This window comes from Anas acuta, chromosome 9 (genome assembly GCF_963932015.1).
Source record: "Anas acuta chromosome 9, bAnaAcu1.1, whole genome shotgun sequence".
Taxonomy (NCBI): domain Eukaryota; kingdom Metazoa; phylum Chordata; class Aves; order Anseriformes; family Anatidae; genus Anas; species Anas acuta.
Window position 1 is genome coordinate 1,941,907 of NC_088987.1, and position 13,351 is coordinate 1,955,257.

A 13,351-nucleotide genomic window follows, 5' to 3' on the forward strand; every position below is an offset into this window, starting at 1 on the left:
TGCTGTTGATGTGCTCACATTTAATGTGCCTGCCATTAAAACCCTTTTAAATAGCAGGTAGACTATGTATATGCAAAAAAAATAATGAAAATCCTTCCGAGAGTGTGCCTAAGACACAGTTTTATCATTGCTGAGATATCAGGGACTTTTATACAGCTGACATCCTGCTATGTTTTGTGCAGGTGACTTTTCTGATGTTCTAACATGAACCTTTTTGATACAGGCTCACATGGCCCTGTCCAGTGGCGTGAGTGACCCAGGACAGAACACCCAGCAGGGAGGTAACACACGCTGTGAGGAAACACGCCAGAAAAGGTGGAAAAATAAAGAGGGTCTCAGAGAAGATGTGAATTTAATGAATTTAACGGTCTCTTAGCCCAAGCAACACGCAATAGGACAAGAGGAAATGGCCTCAAGTTGTGGCAGGGGAGGTTTGGGTTGGATATTAGGAAAACATTCTTTACTGAAAGGTTTGTAAAGGGTTGTAAGTGGCTGCCCAGGACGCAGTGGGTCACCACCCCTGGGGGTGTTTAAGAGACGTGGTAGACGTGGTGCTTAGGGGCACGGTTTAGTGGTAGCCACGGCTGCTTGGTTAACACTTGGACTTGATGGCTTTAGGGTCGCCATCCCCATCCCCGTCCCCATCCCCGCCTGAGGCGCAGCCCGCGGCCCTCAGCCACCAGAGGCCGCGCGGGCCCTGCCCGTTGCCATGGCAACCGCGCAGGAGCCCGCGCTCCGTTACCACGGCAACCGCCGCGCGGCGCCTTGTGGGGGCTGATCACGTGACGGCGCGGTCACATGACGGCGGCGCGATGGCGGAGGAGGAGCGGGCGCTGCTGGGCTCCGATGGCGGCGGCGGTGCCGCGGGGCCCGCCCGCCGCCTGTCCCCCTGCCACCCGCAGCGCCTGGCGCACCGCCTGCTCGTCCTGGCGCTCATGTGCTTCCTGGGCTTCGGTGCGGGGCTGGGGGGGTGGGGGGGAAGCCCCCGGGCAGGGCCGGTGTGGGTCGGGGCCTCCCCTCCTGAGGCGTCCCCTTTCCCCTGAGGCCTCCCCCTCCTCCTGAGGCCTCCCTCCCCTTCTCCCCGCAGGCAGCTACTTCTGCTACGACAACCCGGCCGCCCTGCAGACGCAGGTCCAGGCGGTGAGTCCCTTGGGGGCTGTGCAGGCCCCGGGTGGTGCTCCGTGGGGTGCTGCTGGGAGGTGCCCGGCCTGGTGCGTGGGGTTGCGGGGTTAAAATAGCAGCGCTGGGCCCCTCAGAGGTGCTGGCGGCGTTTGTTTGCCGCGTTCTGGTTGAGAAGAGGTGGGTGATCTTCTTTTAGGTGCCCCCGAGAATGTCTTAATCTCTATGCGTTAAAACAGCATGCATCAGTTCATTCTAAAATAGCCATTTTCCCCAGAAATCATCACCAAACATCCCCTCGCACTTTCTGATCAGAAAGCGTGCTTATTTCTAAGTACCCTTACATATATGCGTATTCTGTGGCTTTGTAGTTACCTTAGGAGCAAGTTATTTCCTTACCGATTTTCAAATTTTCCTCCTGTTGCTGTAGGATATGAAGGTGAACACGGCACAGTTCATGGCGCTCTATGCCTGGTATTCCTGGCCCAATGTGGTTCTTTGCTTCTTTGGAGGCTTTCTGATAGACAGAGTATTTGGAATACGGTAGGTGTGATCCCACTGTCATTCGTGTTTAGCGGATGGTAGAGGTAAAGTGCATGCAGAATTTAACGCAGCAGAGTTCTTTCTTTTTCTTTCATACCACCTAGGAACTTCTGCTGGTACAACCAGTTTCTGTTCCTTTTATGTCTTCAGTAAAATAGCTTCAAAAATACCAGTCTGCATCTTTTTCTTTTTAATGAAATTGTCAAGCTATCACATGTATTACACAGAACTTTCATTGTACATCAGCCTTCCCTTTTTCCTTATTGTATGTCTAATACTGTGTTTTACAGGGGAGAAAAGGAATTGAATCTATTAAGTTGTTCTATTTTTCTTACAGGTTGGAAAAGGAATTGAATCTATTCATTAAGTTGTTCTATTTTTCTTACAGGTTGGGCACTATTATATTTAGCATCTTTGTTTGTGTTGGGCAGGTAAGTGCAAGTGAGAGGGCGAAGGATGACACCAGAAGCATCTTTGCTGGAAGTGGGATGGAGAAAAAAGCTCGGATGGCTTCACTGATAGTAGTGTGTACTCAGGGTGGGTCAGGATGGATTTTGTGTAGCCAGCAGGTTAATGCATAAGGCAGAGAAGTAAAAATAAAAAGAAACGAGCAGGAAGTGGATGTGGAATAGTTCTCTAGGTCCAGAAAGGGAAAATCATCTTGCCTTGAGATGGTTCTAGTTTGATTCGCGCTCCAAATTTGAGATGATAATTCTTCTTAAATGTTTATTTGACAGGTGATCTTTGCCTTGGGAGCACTGTTTAATGCTTTTTGGCTGATGGAAGCAGGCAGATTGGTATTTGGGTAAGTCTAGAGGAGCGTGCTGTGTGCCCTATGATGTAGGATCAGCTTTCTGTGTCCTAGAAAGCTGCGGCTGTGTTTGCACTCCAACAAAATCATTGGCTGTTGAGGCATCTTTGAAGTTGAGACGTGTAAAAAGCTTCAGTCGTGTTCCCTTTCTAATGTAAAATTAGAAAATAAGTGCAGCTTCTCAGTTGTTCTTCGTTTGGAACATCCACCTACTGATTTCAGAAATTACAGAACTCCCCAAATAAAGACTTGGCACTCAGTAGTCTGACAAAACTGGGTTAGTCTTTCTCTAATTTTCCCTTTCTTGAATAAAGGGAATTCTTAGCAACAACAAATACAAAAGGGCTGCAATAGTGGCAAAAATGAGAGCAAATGTCATATCGCCTTCTATTTTGGAATGTTCCACAGAATGAAAATGCTAGAAAGTCTGACTAACTCTATGGGGGGTGGATAGTTCTTTGGGTTCTGATAAGATGCTGCTTTTGGTGTTGTTGGGGTCAGCAGCTGTGCCACGAGAAACTCCTCTGAAATACTCTCATATTGGTATTGATAGCAAGTGTTGGGCTGTGTCTTATTATTTCCCACATGTTTTAACATGTTTTGTTTTATGCCTTCCTTTTTTAGAATAGGTGGAGAGTCCTTAGCGGTGGCACAGAACACGTATGCAGTCAGTTGGTTTAAAGGCAAAGAGCTAAATCTCGTGTTTGGATTACAACTCAGCATGGCCAGAGTTGTAAGTTTCAAGCTGTGTAGCTCTAATTCATGGACTTTAACGGGGGTGGCTTGTCTGTGTTGCTGGTGGCTGATGTTCCAGGTGTTGTTTTATCTGTTTTTAACAGATATTTATAAATAAAGACAGTTTATCTGTCCTTACATGTTCAGTAAGCAGTTTGACTAATGTTCCTTTTGAATTCATGTAATTGTGGCAGGCATTATTCTTTACGTAAGTCTGTTCTGCCTAGGGGAGCACAGTGAACATGAATATCATGGGATGGATTTACTCCAGAGTTCAACATCTTCTGGGGCACAGTGGTCACAGTACTCTTGGCGTAACTCTCATGATAGGTTAGTAATATTTTTGAATTGATGTCACTTGATATTTTGGGTTTCTGAATTTGAGTGGTAATGCGTATACATTACTGATTTTCTACTAACTATGCAGTTAGTAAAATGCTGTGTGATTTTTCTGGCTGCAGAACTCTATTTTGTGTCTTACAGCAGTGAAACATTCAATGTACTCTGAGTAAAGGGCAGACTTCAAAAAAAAAAAAAAATCTGAAGGGCATCAAGTTACAGATTGTGTGTAGCTGCCTGATGTGTAAAAGCAGAATTTCATTTCCCTTTGGATCAGCATTCCTTTTCTTCAGAGCCACGTGTGTTAGTGTTAACGCCTTGGTGATGTTAACGAGGCCTTGGCTTTGGTTCTGTTATTGCAAGGCTCAGATAAGGACTTCAGCTGTACTGAGTGGGAATGGTGGTAATATTTGTGGAATAAATATGGTTTTGTTTGTGTTGCAGTTCCAAACAGGTGCCTCCTCTGGTAGACTTCAATATTTACACCTTATTCTGAGCTGCACAGCTTGTTGAGTCTTGTACATAAACTGGTGTTAACCTGACTGAGCTGGCATTAGATATGTGAAGATATGTTACCCTGTGTGTCTAAAAGCTGAATTACTGCTTGATTCAACAGCTAACTGTGTTGTTACCTTCTTGCAGGTGGCATAACGTGTCTCTTCTCACTGGGTTGTGCGCTAATCCTCGCTTATCTGGACAAGAGAGCAGAGAAACTCCTTTGCAAAGAGCAAGGGAAAACGGGTGAGTGGTGTGGGCAAACGTGCCTTGGACTTGATTCTTTCATTCTAGAGCAGATCTTTCCGCTTGCTCAATGTTTTATTTATGGAGCTTGTAGAGAACCTTCCAGTTCACACCAGTTTGGACCAGTACTCTGTTTTGTTGAAGTCGGTCTTCTTTCCTTCAGTGGGCGTGCACAAACATGCCGCTCTTTTCCACCAGTGTGGTGTTTTGAGTTCTCTGTGTGGGAGAACTTAGCCCAATTGAAAATACACTTGGTTCTCAAGTTCTGTTTGAGTATATTGCGTGACGTTTCAGGCACTAATTTCACAAACTGATCAAGCTGTTCTTTCAAGGAAGTGTTTATATTTAATTCTAATGCACAAGGCAGCTTTAAAAAAAAACGTAGGAGAACTTGTACATCTGGCTTAATGCAGGAGATAGTTCTCCACTTTGGTGCTGTTGATCTAGGACCTGTATTCTCAGCTTCTGCTCACTGTGTGAACTTTATACAAGAATGTAGATAGTGGCAGGATCATAATACTTCAGTAGTGACTCTCGGTCACCTGAATGTTTATTCAGTGTGGATGAATTTCAGATATGTTTGTGCTGACTGAAACAATATTGTCTTTTGCCTCCGTTCCAGGTGAAGTGATTAAGCTGACTGATGTGAAGGACTTCTCTTTGTCACTGTGGCTTATATTTTTAATCTGCGTCTGTTATTACGGAGCGGTCTTTCCTTTCATCGGACTTGGGAAGTAAGCACCTTGTGTAGTGCAGCTCTTTTTCCCCTTGAGTTTGGCCAGGTTGTAATGTGGTTTATAAGGTAGGAGGTGCGGCTGATGTTTAAAAAATGCAGATGGCTGTGGGACTGCTGGTCTCCTAGTAAGTCTGTGCTGCGCACAACTCTTACACTTTCCTTATCTGCTGAGCTTTGTGGGAAATACCATTCATTTTTGTAGGTGAGTTGTCAGAACCCGAAAGCATAACATGTGTTTCATTGCCAGATTAAAACTCTATTTAGATTGAACCATGCCACAAGATTTGGTGCAGAAAGTTGTGGACAGTTGTCGTATAGGATTCCTCCAATGCTCATACACCATTGAATTTGAGTTGGGGGCTTAAATGCAGTTACAGCTTTGGACTAAAGCTCTTTTGCTGCTAATTTTAATACTATCAAGCTGAAGCTTGAAGCATTTGTGTGTAGATTTTTTTTTCCTGAACCGTGTGAACTCAAGAACCATGTGCAAGAACTCAATCAGATTTTGAATATAATTAGAAGCAGACCTTGTGAGCTTCGTGCATGTTTTATGTTGTAAAGTGGAAAGTTTGAGATTACTTGGAGGTATTTTAATGGCCAGCAATGTAGGTGCCTATTTTTCATTTGTGCATTTATTCCAAAACCTCTTACTGCTAATGTCTCATTACTGTGTTATGTATTGGTTTTGTATTTTGAATGTTTTCTGCAAAATGCAATGTAAATAGTCCTTTGACAAAAATCTTGAGACTCTAATAGTCTTCTAAATGAGATCTCTTTTGGGGTGTTTGATAATTATTCATGTATGCATTGTTCTAAATTTGTACTTCTTTATTTCTAGGGTTTTCTTTATTGAGAAATTCCGATTTTCATCTCAAGAAGCAAGTGCAATTGACAGGTATATTTTGGTTAGTTTAATGAGTAGATGCCGTACGGCTGTGCTGTAGGAGTATATGTGTATCTGTGTTTTGCTTCAGTGGATAGATAGAGTTGGCATGGGCTGAGGAATAATTGGGAGACATTAGCTTAAGTAAAGATGTCTTAGATATGCTGGTTGAGGAATCTGAAAGAAAAAGTTCTATCTGAAGTGTATTACTGTGGAATTTAGTGATTTCCTTCAGAGTAGATGGAAACAGTTTAATAGCAATGATAAATAAATTTTCCTTGTTTTGAAGAAGTATTTGGGATCTGGTGAAACACAAAACACTTGATGGTGTGTGATTCCAAAAGCTCTAAGTATATTGCTGTTTCCTTCTTGGATGATGAATGTCTTCACATCCTCAGACTTTTGATGAGTTTTGAGTTCTGGAATCTATTTTTCTTTGTGTGTGTGGATTTTATGGTTTGAAGTTACAAGGGAATTTTTTTTCTTTTTTCACTCTTTTATAGCATTGTGTATATTATATCAGCACCCATGTCCCCTGTCTTTGGATTCCTGGTGGATAAAATTGGAAAGAATATCATCTGGGTTCTATGTGCTGTAGTAACTACGCTTGCTGCTCATATTATGTTGGCATTCACCTTCTGGAACCCCTGGATAGCAATGGTAACCAGTGTCTCAAAAAGACTTTGATAGCTAAATCTGACAAAATAAGAATTTTTGCTGTTGATTAATTATTCTGTATAAGTTTTGTGTCTTCTGACTACATAGTGTTAAAACCTATTTAAATATTCTCTTGTTATGTTGGTGTAGTTATGAAGCTATTAATATCATAATTAGGCCACTTCTAATGGTTTTAAACTGTCTCTAGCATGCTATATTTGATAACTGTAAACTTGAATAAAAGCTTTTGTTGTGAGCTTCCTCTTCCTAGGGCTTGCGAAATAGATCATGAAATTAGGTTTACAAATTTGAATGCAGTGCCCACCAGTGTTTCCACTTCTGGGAAAAGTTCTCTCTTCTTCTAAATATGCATATTTATTTAGAAGAGCATAGCAAAAACAAGATACTTTTGCTCTTCTTTTCTGTTTTCGGAGAAGGGGAAAACTAATACATGCATTTATTAGAACTGTACAGCAAAAACACATTTCATCCAGCATCTTGTCATTTATTTATTTCACCAGTGTTTACTAGGAGTGGCCTACTCTTTGCTTGCCTGTGCCCTGTGGCCCATGGTGGCCTTTGTTGTTCCAGAACATCAGCTGGGAACTGCTTATGGCTTGTAAGTACTGAGATCTGTTATGCTGCTCTACAGTGATGACATCCCTGTACTGTGGAACCACTTAATACCAAGTAGTTGTAACAAGTTAAAGGTTGCTGGTTCTGTTCAAGTTCAGTATGGGAAGAAGTCTCCTGTAGTTTCAGTGGGTGGTTGCAGCAGATGCACAGTAGCTTCTGCAAAAACAGAGTTGTGTCTCTGCCTAACATATGGAGAGAAGTTAATCTTGCTGTTCGATTAAAAATAAAATATTGATTGTTCTTTAAAAAGCCTCTACACAGTGGTAATCCTTTGTTTTTGTTAGCATGCAGTCTATCCAGAATCTCGGTCTGGCGATTATTTCTATAGCAGCTGGAATGATTCTGGACACAAGAGGATACTTGTTTCTTGAAGTCTTCTTCAGTGCTTGTGTTTGCTGTAAGTAGTGAAAACACTGAAAATACATCCTGTGCATTGAGGAGGCTTTGGCTTCTCTACATATTTTCTGTAACATGCTAAGTGACTCCTTTGTGTCTGTGCAGTTGGATAGACATTTTCAGATGAAGCAATGTTGAAAGAGACTTTTACCTAGTGAAGTATTTTGTGTTTTATTCTGAAGTGACTTTGTGAATAGCGTGGATGTTTGGAAAAAATGCAGAGTGAGTGAAAGGGTAGGTGAATGATGCTCTTAAAAGCTGTGTTTGTATCAGGGGTCTCTATTAGTATGAAGAAAAAAACTTTCTCTGAGTTACCATGCTGCTTGTGAGCATAGCAGAATTTTCAAAAGTGATAAAAATGCTGCTGCAAAAAGCTTCCTTTCATTACAATTGTCATGAAAAAAAAATCTTAATTGTTGCTCAGTCAGATGTTAAAGCTGCTTTTATGTTATTGTAGTAAACTTTCTGTCAGCTAAAACTGCTTTTTATTTTATTTTTTAGTGTCACTGATAGCTGTAGTCATGCTGTATTTTGTGAATCATCTCACAGGTAAGTTAAGTGCTTTTAGTGTCTCTTGATGCTTGTTTTTCGTAGTAATTCATGAAGTTACTAAGATGAAGTGTTTACAGTTGGCGGTATACAGCTTGGTGTCAAACGCTATAACACATGGACTTGGTGCTATCCCTTGGATAAGGCTTGTCCTCATCAAACGTTTTTCCTTGGTGCTGTAGTGTGAACCTTGCTGATTAGCAGGGTGAAGTACCTACCCCTCCAGCTAACTTGAACAAATGTGTAGGATATCACGCAGATAAGCAGTTTAGAAAAAGCTATTTTTGTGTGTAAACTGCTTGATTGTATGTATCTGCAAATACTAAAACTTGGTAGACTTTCCTTCAAATAGTGGTCTTTCTCAGCTACTTCTTGAAGCTGTAACCACTGGAAGATCTAGAGGGGTTACCTTCATTTGTTTCTTTCCAAGTTGCTTTTGCTTTCTCTAATTTTATGGGGAAGTGTGATGAGTTGTAGAGAAACTTCATTGTTACTCAGCAAAAACCTGAGTCAGGCTTGAGAGCTTAGTGTAGTTCCTGATTTTGCTTGCGTATTTGATTATGAGGAAGTTGCTTTCTTCTATTTACATCGTTTTTTGTAAAAATGACTGATCTCTTCTGTCAAATGCTCTGAGAATTTCTGTAATGAGGTATAATATCAAAGATACAGAATTAAAAAAAAAAACACATTGATTATTAAAGCTTCAAAGTAGTTACGTCATCTGTTGCAGGTGGTGATCTTAACTGGTCTGCAAGGAAAAGGGAAAAACTGCAAAAAGTAGCTGCATCTGAGTAAGTATAAAGAACGGTGTCCTTACAAAATGTTGAACCTCAAGTAATTAAGTAGATTACTGGCAGACCTACAAGAGACTAAGTTCAGACATTTGTATTGAAAACCACTCTTTTCTTCAAGGTAGTAGGGTTTCATACTCTTACCTCTTGTGAATAATTAAAGGAAGTAACAATTAACCAGGTCTCCCTTCCTGGCACTCCTGCTTATTATTTCTCCTCATTAACTTCAGTAACCTTCCAACTCAGCAGAATAGAGGTGTAGTTTTTAAAAGTTTGTATCATTTATTTTAAAACTTGCCATTTTACATGATGTGTTCTTGACAGAGTCAGCAACAAACAAACATTACTCAGGTTTAATGTCAAGTGATGCATGAACTAATTTTTTAATAGTCGCATTAAAAACTAGATCCCTCTTCAGGAGAAACCCTACTCTGGTCCCTTCCTGTTCAGCTTGCTCCTTTTGCTGTCTTATTTAGAAGTCTTAACCCAAATGTCTCTGAAAACTGTAGTGTCAAGCTCAGTTTGTGGTCACATCTGTGCCATAAATGCTGGCTGCAGTGAAAAGCTTTTCCGTGACAAATGTTAATATGGAACCCAGTCACAGCTTTCAGGATAACTTCTGTGCAATTTGAGCTGCTTACATATGAACAACGTGGAATTTCTTTGATATATGTCCTGTTCTGACCTAATTCAGCTCAGTGAGTCCCTTCAGATCCTGAAGTTTGTTTCCATGTAACGTTGTTGAAATGCTTTACCTTTTTTAATAGGTAACTACACTTTACTTGCAGGTACTGTGCTTCTCACAGCTTGTATCTAAGTTCTTTCCAGATAAATACCTTGATAATAAAGACACTTTACATGTGTACTTCATGGACTTTTATAAAATTTTGCATATGATGATACTTAATATATATTAAAAACAAAACAAAACAAAAAAAAACACAAAAAAACACAACAGCCTGTCAACCAACTCTTGCCAGGTGACTTGTGGTGGCATGTAACATTTTCTTGATTGTTGTCCTGGTTTGTTATATATCAGTCATGAGGAACACTGAAGGAAACAAAAGCTTTCCAGAGCTGGTGAGCAGGCAGACTTAACTGTGATGAGTATCATCCTTGAGGCAAAACATCACAGCCATTTTTTAAAACAAATGAAAGAACAAAAGAACCTACATTGTGCTCGGGATCAAAGGAGACCTGTGTCCAAATAGAGCTGCTTCTCAGTTTGCCCGGACCATGTGCATAACACTGCCAGAACTTACTGTGAAAGATGTCTTAGAGTATGCTGTGGGATATAGTGCCTTAGAGTAATATTTTCAGTAATTTTTATTACAATGTTTTTTGCAGAAAAGAAAGTTGATTAGCAAATATCATCCAGAAGTGGGGAGCATTTGATCAGCATCATGTCAACTTGAAGAATTTATGTTGCTTAGTTTGGTGGTCAGCACTGGACAATAGTTCTCTTTCAAAAGATTAACACTGAGAATTTTACAGGAAATGGTTAAGTTTTATGCTTTGTAACTAATTTTAACTAATGCCAACTCATCTCTTAACACTTGAACAAAATTGGTTTACAGTGTTTTACACTGTTTCAGCTGTGTCATTGGAGAGGGCACTCTGCAGCCCAGGACAAACACGTTCATCTTTAAAATAAAGACTAGCATAAAGTGTCTATGTACAGCACTGTACCATGTTGGTGTGGGTGGAGACTTCTTAACAGCGTTTTATGTACTGGAATAAGGTTCACTGCCTTCCTTAGAAGTGGGTCACTGTTACTGCCTTTGTCACTGTCTTAATGCAAACCACTGTCTTAAGCTAAACATGTTCAGAGCTTTGTTCAGTCCTGTTTCCCTTTCAGGTTGTGTAGGAAATGACTGACCGACAATGGTCTGGTCAAGTATCGACTCTTTTGTAGGTGACTGCTGTCAATTCTGAAGACTGCTGAGCGGTCTTTTACTTGCGTTTTTGACAATTGATTCTTTTTGTATTGTAATCTTATATTTTAAGGAGTGAAGAAGACCTGTTTAATAAAGGGATATTAAATTGTTCTTACAAAAGCTCATTGAGCATGTTGTAATCTGTGGAAATCAAAAGATTTATCTTTCTACTGAAGTCTTGCAATCTAAATAAAAGGAAACTGCAGAAAATAGCCTCTCTCTTTCTTTACACTTAGTGTAATTCATTCACAGCTTTATTTTAATCTAATATCCAAAATTCATCTACAAACATTAGAAGCATTTTTATTTATAAGAAATAAAACCACTGTACGCAAGGTAGTTGCTGGGTTTGCACTCCTTAGTGCAAGTCTCTTAAATGAATTTTCTTTTCCAGAGCTGAAGAACAAGAGAGACTCAGACGTCAAAATGAAGATGACTTGGCTAAATTACGGCCAAAAGCTGATGACTTTAGTTTCAGGAATAAATACCTCTCCAAACTAGGCGCTCAGGTATTAGTAACAAAGTAGGGTTTTTAATAGTAATGAGTAAAAGTCTAAAATGGCTGTTTCAAAACCTTGGTTTATTGTTTCAAATAGCCAGCACGTTAACCTCTGAGTAGAATGCTTAATGTATGCTTGTTCTCAGAAACAGTCTCACTAATGGTAGTTAAAAATGTAATGAGGAAAATGGAATTGAATCAGACCAAATAAGCAGAGGAGCATGCCTCTCATGATGCATGTTTTTAATCTTATTTTTTGCAGCTACCAGACAATTATTCTTCCTATTTATCGACAATGGCACACAGAAGCGTGTTGAAATAACATCTTGCCCTACTTGCAAAAGCAGAAACACATTGAAGTTCCTGCACACACAACTTTGTTTCCAGTACTGAGAACTAACGCTGCAGAAGCAGAATCATGCACCACATTTTTCTGCAAGCATAGACCCTATTTTTAAAGTATTTGGCTTAAACTCCCCTCTGCACCTTGAGGTAAATAACACAGATACTGAGGAAGAGTCACCTGGCTGTTTATTTGAACCCGTGAGCATGTGCTACACCACCCTAAAATACTCAGTGAGTAGCTCAACTCAACAGCTAAGACTTGATCTCCTCTCAGTATACAACCATGGCTGAAGTGTGGAAGCTTTGCTGCGGTAACCAAGTTGCTGTGAAATGAGTCGATGCAGTCATGGAATATTTAACTTCTCAAGTTGGACAACTTTATTGCCATATTGAAAACAATCTGTTTCATTTTTATTGTAGAAAATGTGAGGGAAGACTACCTCTTATTTTTGGTCTAAGCAACTATTTCTGAAGAGTCTGAACTATACAATTCTAATGCTTTTATTCAAAAAGTACGAGCCCTGGAATTTAATATTAGATCAAAGACTTAGCAATAACCTCATGTAAGTCATGATTAACATGAAAATTGATGTATTTAAGAGCTTGCCACTGAAAGCTGTGGAAAGAGTTCTGGCACTCTGGAAAAATGTTGTTACATTTCATCATGAAAATTACACTTTTTCCGTAATTTCTGTGGAAGGCTTGTTCCTGAACAGAGCTAGTTTCTAGTAACTCCTGCGGAGTGCTTTATCAGATTCTTTTGTTTTTGTTAGCCATAAAGCCTCACTTATGTAATTGGACATAAGTTCTTACACTAAACTAATTGTACTCTAAAAGGGAAGAGCATCTGGCTTTCTTGAGCACTGGCTGCACTGAGCGAAGAGCTGCTGTATGAGTAGATGATGGAGGTGCACAGAAGTGAGTGAGCTTTTCTTGGCTGACTTCAGGCAGTTCTTGTGTGCCCCAGTGCTTAAGAAATTTATACAAGTTGCTTGACTGGAGAGAAAATATTTTGTTAGAATAAAAATTTATATTTATATTACTTTGCCTGCAGTAACTTAACCCTTCTGCAACTCATTGTTTTGATTTTATTTTATTTTTTAAAGATATGACTAAGTGGAGATTTCTTTCATGTTCTGAAAAGGCTAACAGGTTTGTGAAAGACTAAGCCAGGACTATTTTGATTACTATTAATGTATTCTGAAGAGCAATCTAGGAAAACAAAGTGGTAGATTGAGCTTACTTCTGAACTGGAGCAGTACGCTGACCTGTGAGAACTCTTATTGGTGCTTTCTGTGCTCCCTTAGAGAACCAAACACTATCTTGGTTGATTTTTGTTTGTAGACTTGTGAATTATGGGTCTATTTTAATAAAAGCTTTAAATGGATGTTGGCTCTTGTATTGTTCTTACTGTTTTGTGATGTGTTGTTGCCCTTGGAGGTAGTTAAGACTTACTTACTTTTTTTTTTTTTTTTAAACAAGTACAATTTCTGCTTTCCCCTGAGAAATACTTAGATGAAGCGTCTCTTTGAGGATCCAAGGGAAAAATTTCCCCCCGGGTTCCTTTGCTGTTGGGTTGATGCATTTGTCCTTCTCGGGAAGGGAAGAAATTAGATACTGTTCTACTGCTCTTC

General features: G+C 40.1%; 1 protein-coding gene and 1 long non-coding RNA gene across 4 annotated transcripts; both read left to right on the top strand.

The window, feature by feature from the left end:
* The first annotated feature begins 784 nt into the window (after positions 1 to 784).
* Positions 785 to 13,104, top strand: MFSD1 (major facilitator superfamily domain containing 1). Of its 3 annotated transcripts, XM_068692237.1 has the most exons (17): positions 785 to 954; positions 1,088 to 1,140; positions 1,550 to 1,662; positions 2,051 to 2,093; positions 2,400 to 2,467; positions 3,098 to 3,206; positions 3,436 to 3,538; positions 4,190 to 4,288; positions 4,911 to 5,022; positions 5,863 to 5,919; positions 6,411 to 6,567; positions 7,086 to 7,183; positions 7,485 to 7,597; positions 8,098 to 8,145; positions 8,876 to 8,936; positions 11,268 to 11,382; positions 11,635 to 13,104. In XM_068692237.1, the coding sequence occupies exons 1-17, from the start codon at positions 813 to 815 to the stop codon at positions 11,692 to 11,694; spliced, it is 1,551 nt and encodes a 516-aa protein (XP_068548338.1). In that variant the 5' UTR covers positions 785 to 812; the 3' UTR covers positions 11,695 to 13,104. The 3 variants fall into 3 exon arrangements, with proteins under 3 accessions (XP_068548338.1, XP_068548339.1, XP_068548340.1); XM_068692238.1 differs by lacking the exons at positions 11,268 to 11,382; positions 11,635 to 13,104 and adding an exon at positions 10,284 to 11,083 and having other exon boundaries at positions 786 to 954; XM_068692239.1 differs by lacking the exons at positions 11,268 to 11,382; positions 11,635 to 13,104 and having other exon boundaries at positions 786 to 954; positions 8,876 to 8,940.
* On the top strand, positions 8,943 to 10,277 carry LOC137861148 (uncharacterized). Its single transcript, XR_011099419.1, has 2 exons — positions 8,943 to 9,729; positions 10,132 to 10,277. It is a non-coding gene; the product is annotated as an uncharacterized lncRNA (long non-coding RNA).
* Positions 13,105 to 13,351: the final 247 nt, after the last annotated feature.